The following is a 15851-nucleotide window of genomic DNA, read 5'->3' as shown; positions in this document are numbered from 1 at the left end:
TGAGGATAACAGCGTCAGTGCCAGAGAATGTGTCCTTGGGCATTTGTAGAGAGACTGTAGAGAGATAACGAATTGTCCCCAGGTGCGATATACAAAACAGCAACTAGATGTCAACAGTGTAATAGAATCTGTAAAAGTGACAGAGCGCATAAGTGCTAGTTAGAATTGACTCTACCTTTCTGTGGCAGACACACTTTCTTTAAAGTCCAGGACAGTTGCTTACACCACTATGGGTAGATACAGTGAACAGCATATGTCTGCAGTGCAGCAGGTTATATTCTGTACTTATAAAAACTGCTATGCACTTACTATGCACTTGTCCCGCAGCATGCAACACAGGGCAAACAGGCAGGTAGCTCTGTGCTTGAGTGCCACAATGCTGTCAGACGGCCATTTACTTTTCTCGCAGAGGAAGTCTGAGATGGGTAGTGTGAGTTCATAATCTGCTGTCCAATTGAGATGGTCGTCTGACATGCCTGGTCGTAGCTGGTGGGGGAGTCCCCCAAACAGAGGTTGCCCAGGGTCGTCTAGTACAGGGTCCTTGCAAGCTGGTGCCATGTAGTATTCACCAGTTGCAGAAAAACTATCGCCCACTTCCTCTCTGGAGAGTCCACAAGCTGCCTTCATACCGCCAATGCTGCTCCTCTGCAATGGAACCCAGGGAGATCAGCAGGGTCAACTGCATCCCCTAAAGGTAAACTAAGGGGAAACTTATAGTCAGAGGTAGGTAGGCCAGGCACCTTGTTGAGTGCACTCTTCTATGTAAAGCTGGCTACAGGGGGCTTGCAGTGTTGTGGGGGTCCAGAGGGTGTGGAGGAGACCCAGGTAGGGATTTGGTATGAAGGAGTCTGAGCTCTGTATCACTTCGACCATTCAGCTTGGCTGCCAAGCCACGCCCCAGACAACTTGCTTGCTTTATTTAATATTTAGTGTCTGTCTTCTCTCAATATCTCATAACCAAAATCACCCCTAGAATGAAAATTATTGTACAACAACTTACTATGGTGAAAAATAGCGCTTTATCCTTTTTCTGCACGTATAGAAATTGGCCTATACTGTCCAGTGCCAATGGAGACAAAAAGAGATTATATTCATTATTCAGGGTAAATAGTCTGAATTCTCCCAAGAGATGTTACCAATACTCTTGAATTGATAGAGATTGAGCACAGTCTTTTTCAATTCACTTATTCTCTTGCAATTTCTGGGTCTCTGCACAGCTGATATGGAAGAGTTGACAAATTCATCAGCTGTTGGTGAGAACATAAGAATGAACATGACAAGGATGTTACATGGTGTGATGTCTATATGGTTCATCAATATGGCAATTTTTGTTTAAATTCATCTACCATTGTACGGGCTATAAAACAATTGAAATTAAATCTGATCCTAATGTATTGGATTTGATTGGGAATCAGTGTAAACAGGTTGAATGATAACCATGTGGGTGGAATCATCATTTGACCTGGAAATATTGTGATTGTTTGGCTCAGTACTTCTGTAACTAGATTTGTGCAATTTGGTCATCTCCATGTAATCAATGACCTAGTTTCTTGGAAGCTACAACAAATAGTCAGATCACAACATGTGCACACAACTTAAACACTAATCTCAATTGAATAAAATGTGTCACTTTCCTCGCTCACATAAACAACAATTTTCCACTTTACTCTCTCTCATCATCATGAGAATTGTCAACATGAGATGATCAATAGAATTGTGTTGTTTTTTTTATGGAAACCAGTCTTTTATTGAACAAAATTATACATACTTTTGAGAACAGCTATTATAACCTTCACATATGATTCAGAACAAATATTTCTGTGTTACCAGTCCAAAAATACACCAGAACCTCAGAAGGCCAATTGAAATGGTCGGCTGACCTTCTAGGACCCATAAAACTAGATGAGATTATTCTAAAAAAATGGTGGAAGAGTGTTAGAATACTTTGTGTGACTGTAAGACTGATCAGAATACAGAAATGTTCTGAGAAAGAGTTCCACCGCAGGGGATTATATTAAGGATCAGAAATTGCCCTGTCCCTTATTAGATAAATAGTTATGAATAAATGTCTTTTATTCTCATTATTATAGGGAGGCGCTGCCATTAAAATTAAACCAAGACTAAAAGTAACACATATAGAAAGAAGTTTTAGTTTTATGGCCTGAATCATTAACGAATGTAAATGCTGATACATGCTGTATTTTGCACTAAATTGCTCTGCACATGTCCCGAAATTGTAAGCAACTAATCCTCCAGCACAAAGAACATTTATGACTGACAGTCTATGGTCTCATGAGTGGAATGGGGAAGGGAATGGGCGTATGCACATAGGCACTTTACAGTAAAGGCGTGCCAAGCTCAAGCACATGCAGCAGTTTCCAATTCAAGGTTTGGGCATCTCTAAGGTATGTGTTCTTCGGTCATATGTGTAAGTGCCAAGCGATAGTGATGATAGTCGAGTATGTATGCTAGAACATGTGTTTGCAATTAAGAACAACTGTAAAAATGCATTTTATGTACAGTAGACATTAACAACATCATGATAACTGTATTTCATTGAAAAGAAAAAAAACGTTTTAATGGTTATCATTAATGACTATATTATTAACAGGTGAATTCATTTTTTTTTCTGTGGATTCAACTGGAACTTTATATTCCACATATATATTGTACATATGATGCACTGTATTGTGTCTGTACTGAAAAAGCCATGTATGCAAAGCGTACCTAGACCTGTATTCAACAATACACTTTTCTTCAGATCCGCTTCTAGTTGAATATGGACTTGCTTATGCCCGAATTACATTCGTTTTGCCTAAATAAATCAGGCCCATAATATTTATTGATATCCAAATAAAATGTATGAGCTTTTTACTGCAGCAAAATGATGGTGATGAAGGAAAATATGTGAAATAAAATATTGTTGTGTTACAATGCTGCCTCATCAATCATATGTGATATAAATGGTAATAAATGCTTTCTTATTCTGATGTTTAGATACAAATCCTCATTAGTTTCTTCTTTAAAATAAGCAAATAGAAGTGATTATTTATTTTGGCTCTATGGTTTATCACCCTGGTACTAATAGTCCATCTGCTTTATTTTTACATTTATATATATTCTTGGGTAGTGTTATTACTTAAATTACTTTCAGAGAATCTAGAATCAATTAGTCTTCTGGCTGTAATTTGGGATTTGTTTAAGATAGCCCACATTGTAATATTTCACTGTGTGGTAATTCCCAATTCTTGGATTTATAGTACGCTTATTTATTTTGCTAAAGTCCCTCACCTTCAGAAAGACCAGTGTCACAATCTATCATTGTATTTGTACTTAATGACGACCGCTAGTGATGTGTATGTAAATCTTGGAAAGATTTAGGCATATAAAGTTAGTAATACTCTGTCTCACTATTATGTCCTTAATGGCCACAACTAAAGGCAGTTCAATAGTCTTACTAAACAAGCTTGATATCAAAAGTAACATGCATTATTGATGTCTGCAGCTGAAGCTGTATAATGGATAAGGCCGACATCGGTACACAACTAAAACGCTAATACACGTTCTGCCATGTGAGCTTTCTCAAGACTGAAAGTCAATTAACCGGAACAAGGTTTTTACATGGGGGTTAACCAATTGGGGTACCTTGTTATCATCGATTAGTAAAATGGATTGAAATAACAGTGATCGTGCCTCTTCTCTGTTTAGAATAACAGAAACTTGGTCAATATTCATCTTCCTCCAATGAGATGACCAGGTGTGAGTTGCAAGCCTCTCACTCATTGGGATAGGGACTCCGTTCCAGGATATCACAGTGCAACATCCCTATTATTTTGGTGTTTCTGACTGGCATTTGGTTTAGTGAGTCATGTCCCATCTATTATGGTTCTACGAATTATTTGTAAACAAGACTATATAATCACCCTATCCTTGTTCCTAAAGTATACAATTTACTAAGAATCAAAAATGGTTAAGCATATAGAGTATTATATCAGTTGTTTTTTTCAAGTGCTTCTTTTTCTGTATTGATCTTAACAAAGATTTATATCTGCCTAGAATAATCCTGTCAGTCTTCTAAGTTGTTACCATATCTTGTGTATCTTATTAGACAAGATAATCATCATCATCAACTATTTATATAGCTCCACCAATTCCGCAGCGCTGTACAGAGTACCAGTCCCTGCCTCACTGGAACTTACAGTCTAAATTCCCTAAAATACACACACAAACACAGACTGAGAGAGACTAAGGTCAATTTAATAGCAGCTAATTAACCTGCTAGTATATTTTTGGAGTGTGGGAGGAAACCGGAGCACCCGGAGGAAACCCACGCAAACGCCACCCAGATAAGACCATGGTCTGGAATCAAACTCATGACCCCAGTGCTAACCACTAAGCCACCGTGCACGATATTTCTAATTTCATTTAGCTAGCTGTCAATATTTTCAAACTCTTTCATTTGAATGATAAACTGTGTATATATTAAATCTGAAAGTATGGAGATACTGATATACCCTTTTATTCACCAAAAGGCATCCATTATAGATGTCCAAACTTCCCTATTGAGGTTTATTGGTAAATAAGGAGGGAGTTTCACTCAGACAAAAACACATAATTTATTAATTTAATCCAGTATTTATATGCATAATTGTATTTATTTTTATGTATGTCTATTTATTAATATGTCAATGTATTTGAAAAAAAAAACAGATATCATTATTTATTATAAATCATTAAATTATATTTTGTTAAAAAGGATTGATACTGTAATACTTTATATAGCATATAATAGTGGAAAATAATATGTGAAATAATAGTCAAGCTTACACAGTAAAATAGAGAAGAAGAAAAAAGAGGAATTGTTTATATAATTAATGACTATTATATTAGATATTTACCAGTTATGTGACAGCCATTATTTTATCACTTTAGGACTGTAATCTGTAGCGGATAATCTATGTAACCTTTAGTTGATAATCTATGTTTCAGTTGCATTACTCTTTTCTCAAATTAATTAATTGATTTTTGACTCAAATGTGAGCTTTAAATTCTGTTGGTTATTATTCAATTCGTTGATGAATTCTAGAATACATTATTGGCAACTTCCTATGTTAATAGTATATTGTCGGTATGCTCTAGCCATAAAACTATACAGTTGGTATTTGGCATTATTCTCCATACATACATATTCCCAGTCCCACCATAAATTTCTTGCGCCCTGGTGTCTCTTTGTGTTTATTTCAATATCCTCTTGTGATTCTCTCAGATTTTTCCCCCAAAAATCCCCTTAAGTAAATAAGGGTTTCCTATATAGGGAAAAAGTTTTTGTAGTTGCATCCTCTGAAGAATTGAGTAAATCAGAGTAAAGTACCATTGGATGCCAGGGTTTTGCCCAGCTTCACATGCATGGCCTCATGGCACACTGATTAGTATTGCGTTCAAATCTGACCACAGCACTAATTGCTTTGAGTTTGTATGTCCTCTTATTCTTGCTAGCTTCCTATTCCTGCCCAGGGGCGCACGCAGGGGGGGGGGGTTTCTGGGTCTCCAGAAACCCCTCCCCTCCGTTAAAGTAGTGCCCTACATATTGGCACTGTACTATATAGTAGCCGCGGCGCTGTCAAAGAAGCGTCTGCGGCGGTGCTGTATAGTACAGTGCTGCCTAAACGGAGCTGCCGCGCATGCACCCACGCATGCGCAGCAGCTCTCTCGCTTTTTTTTTTTTTTTTTTAGGTGGAAGGGAAACCCCCCCTTAAAAATCCTCCGTGCGCCCATTCTGCCATGCTACAAATATATATTGGTAGGTTATTTGGCCCTAGTGTTTGTGAGCCCATGATAAGGAAATTAGATTGTTGCCCCACTGGGGCATAGACTAATATGATCCAATATATTTCCTGATTGTACAGCAGTGCATAATATGTTGTTGCTATATAAATAAATAACAATAATAAAGCATGCATTAAACAAAATATCTAATTCTTAAAGCTGTTTCAAGGTTTATCTGAATAAATAATATTGATAGAAGTTAGTATGTCCTTTGGGATTAATCTTAATTATCTTTATTGTCTTTTTGTGTTACTTAAGTACCTGTGTGTTCAGCTGGCTCTTTATATTTATTATATATGCCTGCTCACAAAATAATTTTGGCTTTAAACATTGCCATCTGTTGACGTGCAAAAGCTGAAACATTGAGTGTGGCATATTGAATTGTTTTACTGAAGTTTCTGAAGATCATGTGTTGCAAAGCTGTCAGTCATTAACGTTTTTACTTCTATTCAATAGCTTGGCATTTAGTAAAAAAAACTATTCTATGGCGTAACTTTGTTAAACAAAGTTCTGATTGACAGGTACCTAGCATCATTGCTGTCATATGCAAGCTAAAACTGTAAATATGTGTTTGTGAATTAATTTATAATAATAGGTTGGTGTGGCTCAGATGAAATCTGTGTCCAGCCATGGGTTAAAACAGAGTGTAGGGGGAGACTAAATCACTGTATCTCTTTGATTTGGTTTCTAAATTCTTCTGCTCTACCCATGAGATATTTATGGATAGAGAATTCCAGACAAGTAGTTACAGATGAGTACCCAATACCAATTTATGGCATGGGTCGTAAGAGCTAAAGCTCTTCAAATCTATCAATAAAGTTATATCAAAATCATTAATTTTCCAAAACAGACCCCTCACCTTCTTGGTCATTCTGTGATATGTCAAGACATCTCAACTGGGTGACTGAGTAGCTGGGATTAGTTTGAATGAAGTGTCCCATTTTCCAGTTCACCCAGCAAGCAGAAAAGTTGCTCATTTGTGATTTTACCAATTTCTGTTGTTTAATCCTTTTGATTTTACCAGAAACTGTTGGTTTATATCTTTGTATGTAATTTTCTTAATTGCTTTCATCTTAAGCATTGTGTATTTATTTTAAATATTAAATTACTCTCCTGAATAAGTTCAGGTTTCTCTGTACTTACAAATTAATTTGTGAGACTTAGCTTGGTTTTAGAACACTACATAGTTGAAACAGAGGAGATAATTTGGTTAATAATGACGCTGATGAAAGCGAATTGTGATAGATTAGTTTAAAGGGAGAACCGAAGGCCTCCTGAGTAAGAGTGTCAGCTCTTCACAAAAAGCTTTGGTGATGACATAATTGGTAAAGTTAGTGTGTGGAACAGACAGGGAGAGTTTGAATTATTTTTAAACAGACCAGGTGGTTATTTTTGATTAACCCTTTGTCTCACACATCACGCAGACTCAATTGAATGCTGGATCGTGACAATTGCTTACCTTTTAGAAGATACAGTTTGCTACTTCTGCCTCCTGACTCATACCAGTCCCCAATTTGTGATTTTATCTTATTTCATATTTTACTACATATCCAGCTATTCTGGCAGCTTCTTGTTTCAACTGCATTGTCTAAATGTCTATAAAAATATATTCACTCTAAGAACTGTCATTTTGACAGTTTTTAAAAAAATTAAACATCTGCCAATGGAGTTTCTGCTTTCCTTTGTGCAAAATCTATTACATCTAAATGTAAAAATCCATTTATTAGATGTTGATGCTTTATTACGCATTGCAGCTTGTGTCCAGTCACTAACTCTGCCATCTGTGTATGGTTCACTATTTTTTTTACAAGGGTTTAGAGTGCTTTCATTAAAATCTTGTGTATTTGTGTTTTTTGTATATGGAGAGGCTAGGGCAGCTCCTATTATTTGACAGCAGTCTTACCCTACTTTTGATCCTATATTGATTATTTTGAGAAAATATATTTTTGTAATCCTGACCCTCTGCACCTAACTTGTTAGATAGTTTTTGAATGTTTTTAATTTGCACCAAAAAGTAGTTTCCTTTAGTATATTTAGTCCCGATTCCCACCACTATCCTGCCTACCTCACACTAGTCCTGCTACCCAATCAGCAGTTTCTAATTTAATTTACGTTGAAATGGCAAAAACAAAGCTGAACTACGTTTTTTTCCATGCAAACACCCCAAAATCTCTTCACATACTTAACATAAATACATTTTTAGTATTTCCTTTTAATTCACTAATAATAATTAACTATATTTGATGGGCTCATGCTGCTCCGTTCTTAGGAGCCCCCATGGATAAAATATGCAATGACAAACTTATTTATAATACCTAGAATTGATGTAGTGCTTTAAAAGAGCTCCAGACATTGCAGATAATACAATATATGCTAAGTGGTTACAGCTGAGGTATCTATGAGTTTAGTGAATATTGAAATATTTTAAATAATCCACTTTTTGAATCTTGTACTCAACCTGGAAATTGTTAAAAAATCCTCACTGTTAGTGCCTAAGTTAAGAACACTGTTAAGGAACACTGTACTCACCATCAACACATATCAATACGTATATGACCATGGAATAAACTACAGTTTATTAGTTAAGATTACATTGTTCAGTTAAAACAAGTTTATTTTAAGGGATTATTAAATGCTGTTCAAAAATTGGACATGACCACTTTGCTTAGTTTATAAACTGATGATGACATGAAAATCAGTATAATGATATAAATCTATAGGTTATCAGTGGTGTAACATTAGGTAGAACATCTATAATTGGGCCATTTTGAAAGTTGCTCACTCTGCTTAGAGCCTGCATTGCCATCCTGCAGCTATGCTAAATTTAACACCAGAACAATAAAGTTTATTGAAAAAATAACCAACATCTAATTTTTAATTTTTTTATGTAGTTCTTGACATTTTTAGTAAAAGCTTTTAAATGCATGTAGGATGTTATTTCTATTATTTTGTGCAGGAATATATCTGTATATATGTTGTTTGGGGATATAGGATGAAAAGAAATATGAACCAATAAAAAATGACCACATTAAAACAATTAGGAGTTACTATTGATTCCATATCAATACATTTAAAAAAAAAATGTTTTAGACATTCGAGGTCATTTACTAAAAAAAAAAGGAACTAGTGTGCCTATTTTTAAGCACAGCACATAAGCAATCTCATGTACCATCTGCACATGTGCTTTCTGCAACCATTGCAGATTTTTTACTGTAAGTCAAAAGCACATGGTTTGCAAAACTTAAAAGTCACACATTATATACTCTTCTTTTAGAAGTTTAAAGCAATAATATCATGATACACTGAGGCAAGCTATAAGAAAAATGTTGTTTACTATGTTCCTTGATTTGATTTTATAATTCTACATTGGGTCATGGGCCTTAGGCACACAATGTAATGAGCAGAGACTTTAGAACGCCCCTCTAAACTCTGCCTGCTCTGTGTACTGTAAAATTCTCCCACTTCTTATTCCCCTCTACCTTCACATGACATTCTGAGAGTTGTGAGCCTATGTGTAAATTGCATCCATACTTTGCCGTCTCCAGAGAGATTTTGAAAAGGAGATATTGGTTTGTAGGAGGACTGCTAAGAAAAATGATTTGTGCTTTAAAGGTACTTAATCTGCTATCCAAAGAACACTATACCTATATAGAGCAGAGGAAAAAGATCAAAAATCAAGAATGTTGTAGATTTTAGCTAGTCCTAAGTTTTGAGTTTATAAGGCAAAAAAATATCCATGTACAACAGCATAAATACATGATCACTGTGGGAGGTTCTGATTGAATATTACCATACAGAAGAATTACTGGACATTCTCTGGATCTTATTGATGTTAAATTCTCAAATTCACAGTGTGTTTTGCTATATGGTGATGTGTAGCGCCCATTGAAGTGTAAAATATACTCTAGGTAAAAAGTTCCCAACTATGTTCATCATAGCCAGCACAGCTTATACTGTTATTTTTATATCACATTAACATTATAATTATTTGTTATTTGTGCTCTATACAGAGTGACTACTCCAGTGACACAGAAAGTGAAGACAACTTCTTAATGATGCCACCAAGGGATCACCTTGGCCTCAGCGTATTTTCCATGCTGTGCTGTTTCTGGCCTTTGGGGATTGCTGCCTTTTATTTGTCACACGAGGTAAGTTTGAGTTTGGTGACAATCGTTAACACGTATCTGTCAAATACTCCAAATAATGAATCTCAGCATTTTCTGTCTCCCAGAAATACTACTCCTTGTTACATTAGATTAACATTATGTGTTCATTTTTAGCAATAGGACAGCATTGGTTCTATCACATGGATAAATTATTCATGCATTCAAAACTTTGTGCCTTTAATTGCAAGTGGATATTTTGTCAGCCAGAGATGCTTTATTTGTCTTTGAATTTTTTGTTAAGCAAATGCTAATAACCTCTATTAGACATTTTAGTTATTACCTGCATTTGTAGTGCTTACAAATATAGCTGATATTGTTAATTTCTGATAAATGGCTAAGGAATAGTAGCATTAGGAAGTGAATTAATTACTGTGCAGTCCCAAGTGGTTTGTGTTTTGAAGGGAAGTTTTATGCACAAAAGTTTGGACACCTCTGGTCAAATTGCATATTTCACTGAATCTCTATATTAACATAACTCCTGCATGGTAAAAACTTAAACATGACATATTTCCGCACCTTTTAATGCACAATTACTATTAATTCATTTGCTGAATTTATCGGGTTGAGAATAAAATAAACAGTGAATGTGGCAAGTGCAAAAATTTGGGCACCCTTATAGTTGATTCGTTATTCCTTTTTTTAGTCCTCAAAACTTGATTGACATTAAAATAAGTCAGGTGAAGATCACTCCAATGTTGAATAAATATGCTGATGCCTCAGGATGTTGTGTCTACTCACAACCACTATGTGATCCTCTAAGCAGCTTATTCAGGACTTGAAATTAAACAGAAGGAGATTCCAATTCACAGAATCACACTGGCCACATTGCCATTACTTTAATTAATATTGTTTTATCTGTTGAAGTCAAGGCCAGACCTGGAAGGCCTGGAAATGTCTATGATAGAACTGCTTTCAAACTGGTCTGATATAAAATGCAACACCTGTATCAAGGGTACACAAAAATGTTCTGTATGCAATAGATGACAGAAAGATACCTTTCCTATACCCTCATCACAAAAAGCAACGTCTGAAGTATGAGAAACACTACTGCCGATGAAGCTTTTAAAGAAAAGAACACATTGCCAACCATTACGTATAGGGGTAGATCTGTTATGCCTTGGGGTTGTGTGGTGGCCAGTGGCACAGGAAATTTTTCTGGAAGGGAGGAAGAATGGTTTCAAGTAAATATAGACAAATCCTGGAAGATAATATCCCACTGCCAATGAAGAAGTTGAAGCTGAAATTTGCTTGGATATTTCAGCAAGATGACAATCTCAAAGCATACAACAAAATCATCTATAAATTACTACCAGGAATGAAAGATTAAGGTTTTGGAATGGCCTTCACAGTCCTCAGACTTAATTATTGAATATCTTTTGTGATATCTCAGGCATTCAGTGTGTTTAAGAAGGCCAACACCATTAAACATACCATATTCACTGTTTTAATTTTCGTCACTCTGTTAAATTGTTAAATTAAGTAAATAGATATTGTGCATTAAAATGTGCAGGAATATGTCATACTTAAATTAACCCCATGAAAAAAATTAAGTGTGTTTTTTATCATAAATTACTGCAGCAGGCTATAAGAAGAATATTGGTATTTATCATGTTTCCTTGATTTGTTATTTATTATTCTGCACAGTGTCATGAACTACCATGCCAACCACAGTCACATGGTACATATAGTGAGCAGAGAGGCTTTGCAATGCCTTTCTGAGGTCTATCTGCTCTATGTATTGTAAAATCCTCCCCTTTCTACTCCTTTCTCTGCCTTCACATGACATAAGAGTAGTCTGTGTAACTGACAGTCATATTTTTTATGACCTCCAGAGAGATTTTAAAAAGGAGATAGGTATTTGTGTAAAGACAGCTAAGAAAAATTACCATGATCAGATAGATGCATACTTAAAATTTACTTTACTGGCAGACGTGGTCTGGGAGCCATACTTTTTGGCCACGTTTATGAGGAGCTTGGTCAATGTTTTACTTGCAGACACTTATATTGTAGATCTCAGGACCGGTACTGGGCTTTGCCTTGTCTCCTGGCCCCCTGAAGTACAAGATACTCCACCTACATTTGTTCTGGCCCAGCACTACTGGGCCGCCTATGCCACCCTGTCTGTTGCTGCTGGGAACCGGCTGGGCTTACTTTGCCACCGTTCCCTTTCGTTATCCCAAATGCACCCTCTTGCTGCAGTAGGAGGGGCTTACAAGAGCTGCCACCACTGGACTCCTATACCAGCATCCTGAACCGGGTTTTTTCTGACGCAGTTTGCGTGTCTCGTTGCTGGTGTACCTGGGCTGGTAACTCCGGACCTCTTGCTGTGGATCCGGGTTGCTGTGAATGGATCCCACCCTGGCCTATCACATTGACCAGGGCTGCTGGGTAGCAGGCAGAGCGGTGGTACTGGAAACTCTTGGGTCCAAACCTCAGAGACAGCCGGAGAACGGATTAGATTTTTGGTCTAATCTGCAGATCACAGGAATACAGCAATATTGAAGATGTTTTCAAGCAGGTCTTGAAGTAAGATATTTATTTGCTCTCACTCTGGTTGAAGGTACCAGGGTGATCAGGTCAGATGAAAATCAGAAGAACAAGTTTCAAATACAAGCTGATGTCCTTTTATACAGTTCAGAAACAGTCTATTTTTAGAATCAGGATGTACCCTGCTTCCCAAATCATAGATTTACATGCATTTTCAAGGCTAACAAAATTTACACTTATCTATGAAATTCACTCTGGACAACAGGCCACAGAGTAATGCCCCCCTGCTGGGCCTTTGGCCAGAGCAGACATGAGACTTTGCAAACAAAGGCTCATTGTATCAGATATATAAAACAGAAATAATGCATATCCTTTAGTAAGGTTAAAACAGGAAAAACAAGTTTCTACCCTGGTCTCAGAAATAACGATTTCCTATCTCAAAATATATACAATATTAAAAATAAGTGCATTGGCAATTTATATAAATCAGCGCCCTGCGCTATTTCCCTTAAATAAATTTATACCATAAGTTATTTATGAGTGATCCAGTCACACTAATGAAGACGGGTTGCCCTTTAAAATTAGAGAAGAATGTAGCTGATAAATATGTCCGCTACCATTATTGTGGTGGAGTTCCTGATCAAGCAGGTTATTGCTCTGGTCTCTCTATATGCACCTAACTCCAGGCAGATTCCTTTCCTGAAATGCACCTTCCAAGTTGTCCAGCAGATCAGGAAAGAAATGGTATTTTTTATGGGAGACTTAAATGTGGCCCCTGACCCTAGCCTTGATAGATCTAACCTGTCCTCTACACCAATACCCCCACCTGCAACATCTCTTACCTTGAATTTTGCCCAGTTACTTGCAGAATATGATCTGTATAATGTTTGGAGGGCAAAACACCTGGGAGAGAGGGACTTCACATTCTTCTCTCCTGTGCATAACTCCTACTCCCAAATAGACCTCCTAATTTCTGATAAATGGTCTTTACAGAGTGCCGCCAATGTTTCTTTTATGCCTATCACATGGTCTGACCATGCCCTGTTAACTTGGACCTTGGATGCCGCTGCTACAGATTCCCCTTGCCCCTGAAGATTAGCTGAATATGTGATATTTGACGATGTTAGCAAACAGGTGATGTGAGATGCATTGGGCGGTCATGAGGGAAGCGGTCACTCAAGCTGTGGCTCAAATTAGCTACACCCAACTGGAGGTGCTAGAATCCTATGAAGCTCAGATTGTCACTCTGGAACACCAGCTCAACTCCTCTGACCCCAAAGTCAAAGGGTCCCTTACTAAACTCAGACAACTTGTTACAGGTTAATAACGCTACAGTAAGGTTAAACCAGAGATTTCACACTCTTGGAAATAGGGCGAGCAAACACCTGGTATGTAAACTAAGGGATAAGAATGCAGTTAACCATATTAAGGTTCTTGCCGTCCCTGAGCTGCCCGTATCTCTAATCCACTGGATATTGCTACCTCCTACTACGCACAGCTCTACAACTTTTGTATGGATCAATCCCAACCTCATCCCTCTCCCACTATTATAGTGGATTTTTTTAGACTCCCTTAAGCTCCCCTCTCTTGCTCTCTTGATACAGTGGAGGATCTATGTTCCGTCTGGACAGAGGAGGAGGTCCAAGGGGCGATTAAATACCTTGCTGCAAGGCGCCAGGACCAGATGGCCTCATAAATAGCTTTTTCCTTACCTTCCAGACGGAACTCATCTCAGTACTTAAGACCCTTTTCAGCAAGGCTACAGTAGAATCTCATTTACCCAAGGAGATGCTCAAGGCTAGGATTGTCACTATCCCCAAGCCTGGCAAAGACCAAGCCCACTGGCAAAACTACCACACTTTAAAAACTGACCTTAATATGTTTGGTAAGTTCATTGCCAACAGATTGAACTCTATACTGCCAAGCCTGATTAATCAGGGTCAGGTTGGCTTAGTGTTGGGCAGTCAAGCCCCAGATAACTTGCCGCGGGTCCTTAACATATTATCGACTTCAACGAGTCGGGCTCAGTCTCTGCTGTTGCTCTCCTTAGATGCTGAAAAGGCACTCGACAGGATACATTGGGATTACCTGACAGCCATCCTTGCCGGGTTTGGGTTTTGTGGCTTCTTCCTTCAAAAGATTCAAAACTCTTACAGTTGTCTTTTGCCCAGAGTTCTTAGTAACAGTTCCTGTCGGCCGTTCTCTCCACTCATATTCGCACTAACAATGGAAACCCTACTGAAGCGGATCAGAACAACGCCCACGATCATTGGCACTCGAATTAGGGATATGCATCACAAGATTTGCTTATTTGCAGACGATATCCTTCTGTTCCTGACCGAGCCCGGGACCTCCTTGCCTGCCTTACATGAAGTTCTCGGAGCATACTCTAACGCCTCTTACTATAAAATAAACTCTACTAAATCAGAAGACATGAGTGTGGGACTTCCGTGAGACACATTACTTTTCCTCCAGTCAGAATACAAATTTCTCTCATCTCAAAATACCTCAGAATTCATATTCCATCACACCCTATGAACCTCTTAGACTGTAACTACATACCGCTCCTGCAACACTTCACAGCCCTCACCAACTCATGGGCAGATTTTGAGGTCTCCTGGCTCGGTAGGAAAGCCGCCCTAAAAATGAAATAAAAAACTATTGTTCTGATCCATACCAGCTTCGGTCCCCCCATCAGCTACTCCCTTTTTTTCATTTTTTGGACTTGTCAGATCATTATGGGAGTAAGTGTTTGGATTAATTTGTCAAGTAACCTCCTCAGCCATCACGGCACAACCTTCTATGACCCTTCTCCAACTATATCCTTCTGAATTCCCAGCTCATCACAGGTATGTTGCTGGCCATATCTTAATTGCCGTTAGAGCGGCTATTGCTCAGCACTGGAAGAACCAGGCACCTCCACCTCTCTCCAGAATTATTGCAAAAACTTAGCATAGCTATGTAATGGAAACAATTGGCCTCAAGTATTCCACCTCGGCAACATCCCCCCTGATGAAATGGTTCACCTGGTTTTACTATTATGCTTGTCATCTGGGTCCGGCCTCGCCATCAAGATTTACTTAGGGCTCACACTTTCACTTTTGAGATTATCATACAGTGGGTTTTGTTATTTTTTATTGAACTCCCTACCAGGGATGATCCTGGTGATGTCTCTCCAACCCCCCACCCCCCACACACACACACCTCCTATCCCTTCCCTTCTAATCCCTTAGGTTGTGCTTCTCCTTTGTCTTTTGTCTTCTTTGAGTTCTTTATCTATTTGTCCCTTTTTTTCATATACCTTTGTGTCTTATAAACAACTTGTATAACTTCCACTTGAACTGTGAATGTTTTTGTACACTATTTTGTTAG

General features: G+C 37.8%; 1 protein-coding gene across 3 annotated transcripts in view; it reads left to right on the top strand.

The window, feature by feature from the left end:
- Positions 1–15851, top strand: part of SYNDIG1 (synapse differentiation inducing 1) — a 283421-nt gene that overhangs the window by 177580 nt on the left and 89990 nt on the right. For all 3 annotated transcript variants that reach the window (XM_075203789.1, XM_075203790.1, XM_075203792.1), the window contains exon 3: positions 9837–9974. In XM_075203789.1, the coding sequence (XP_075059890.1) occupies positions 9837–9974 (138 nt within the window). The remainder of the gene's footprint in view (positions 1–9836; positions 9975–15851) is intronic.

The sequence above is a fragment of the Mixophyes fleayi genome, chromosome 3 (genome assembly GCF_038048845.1).
Source record: "Mixophyes fleayi isolate aMixFle1 chromosome 3, aMixFle1.hap1, whole genome shotgun sequence".
Taxonomy (NCBI): domain Eukaryota; kingdom Metazoa; phylum Chordata; class Amphibia; order Anura; family Limnodynastidae; genus Mixophyes; species Mixophyes fleayi.
The sequence above is the reverse complement of the archived record's forward strand: the minus strand, read 5'-3'. Positions and strand labels throughout refer to the sequence as shown.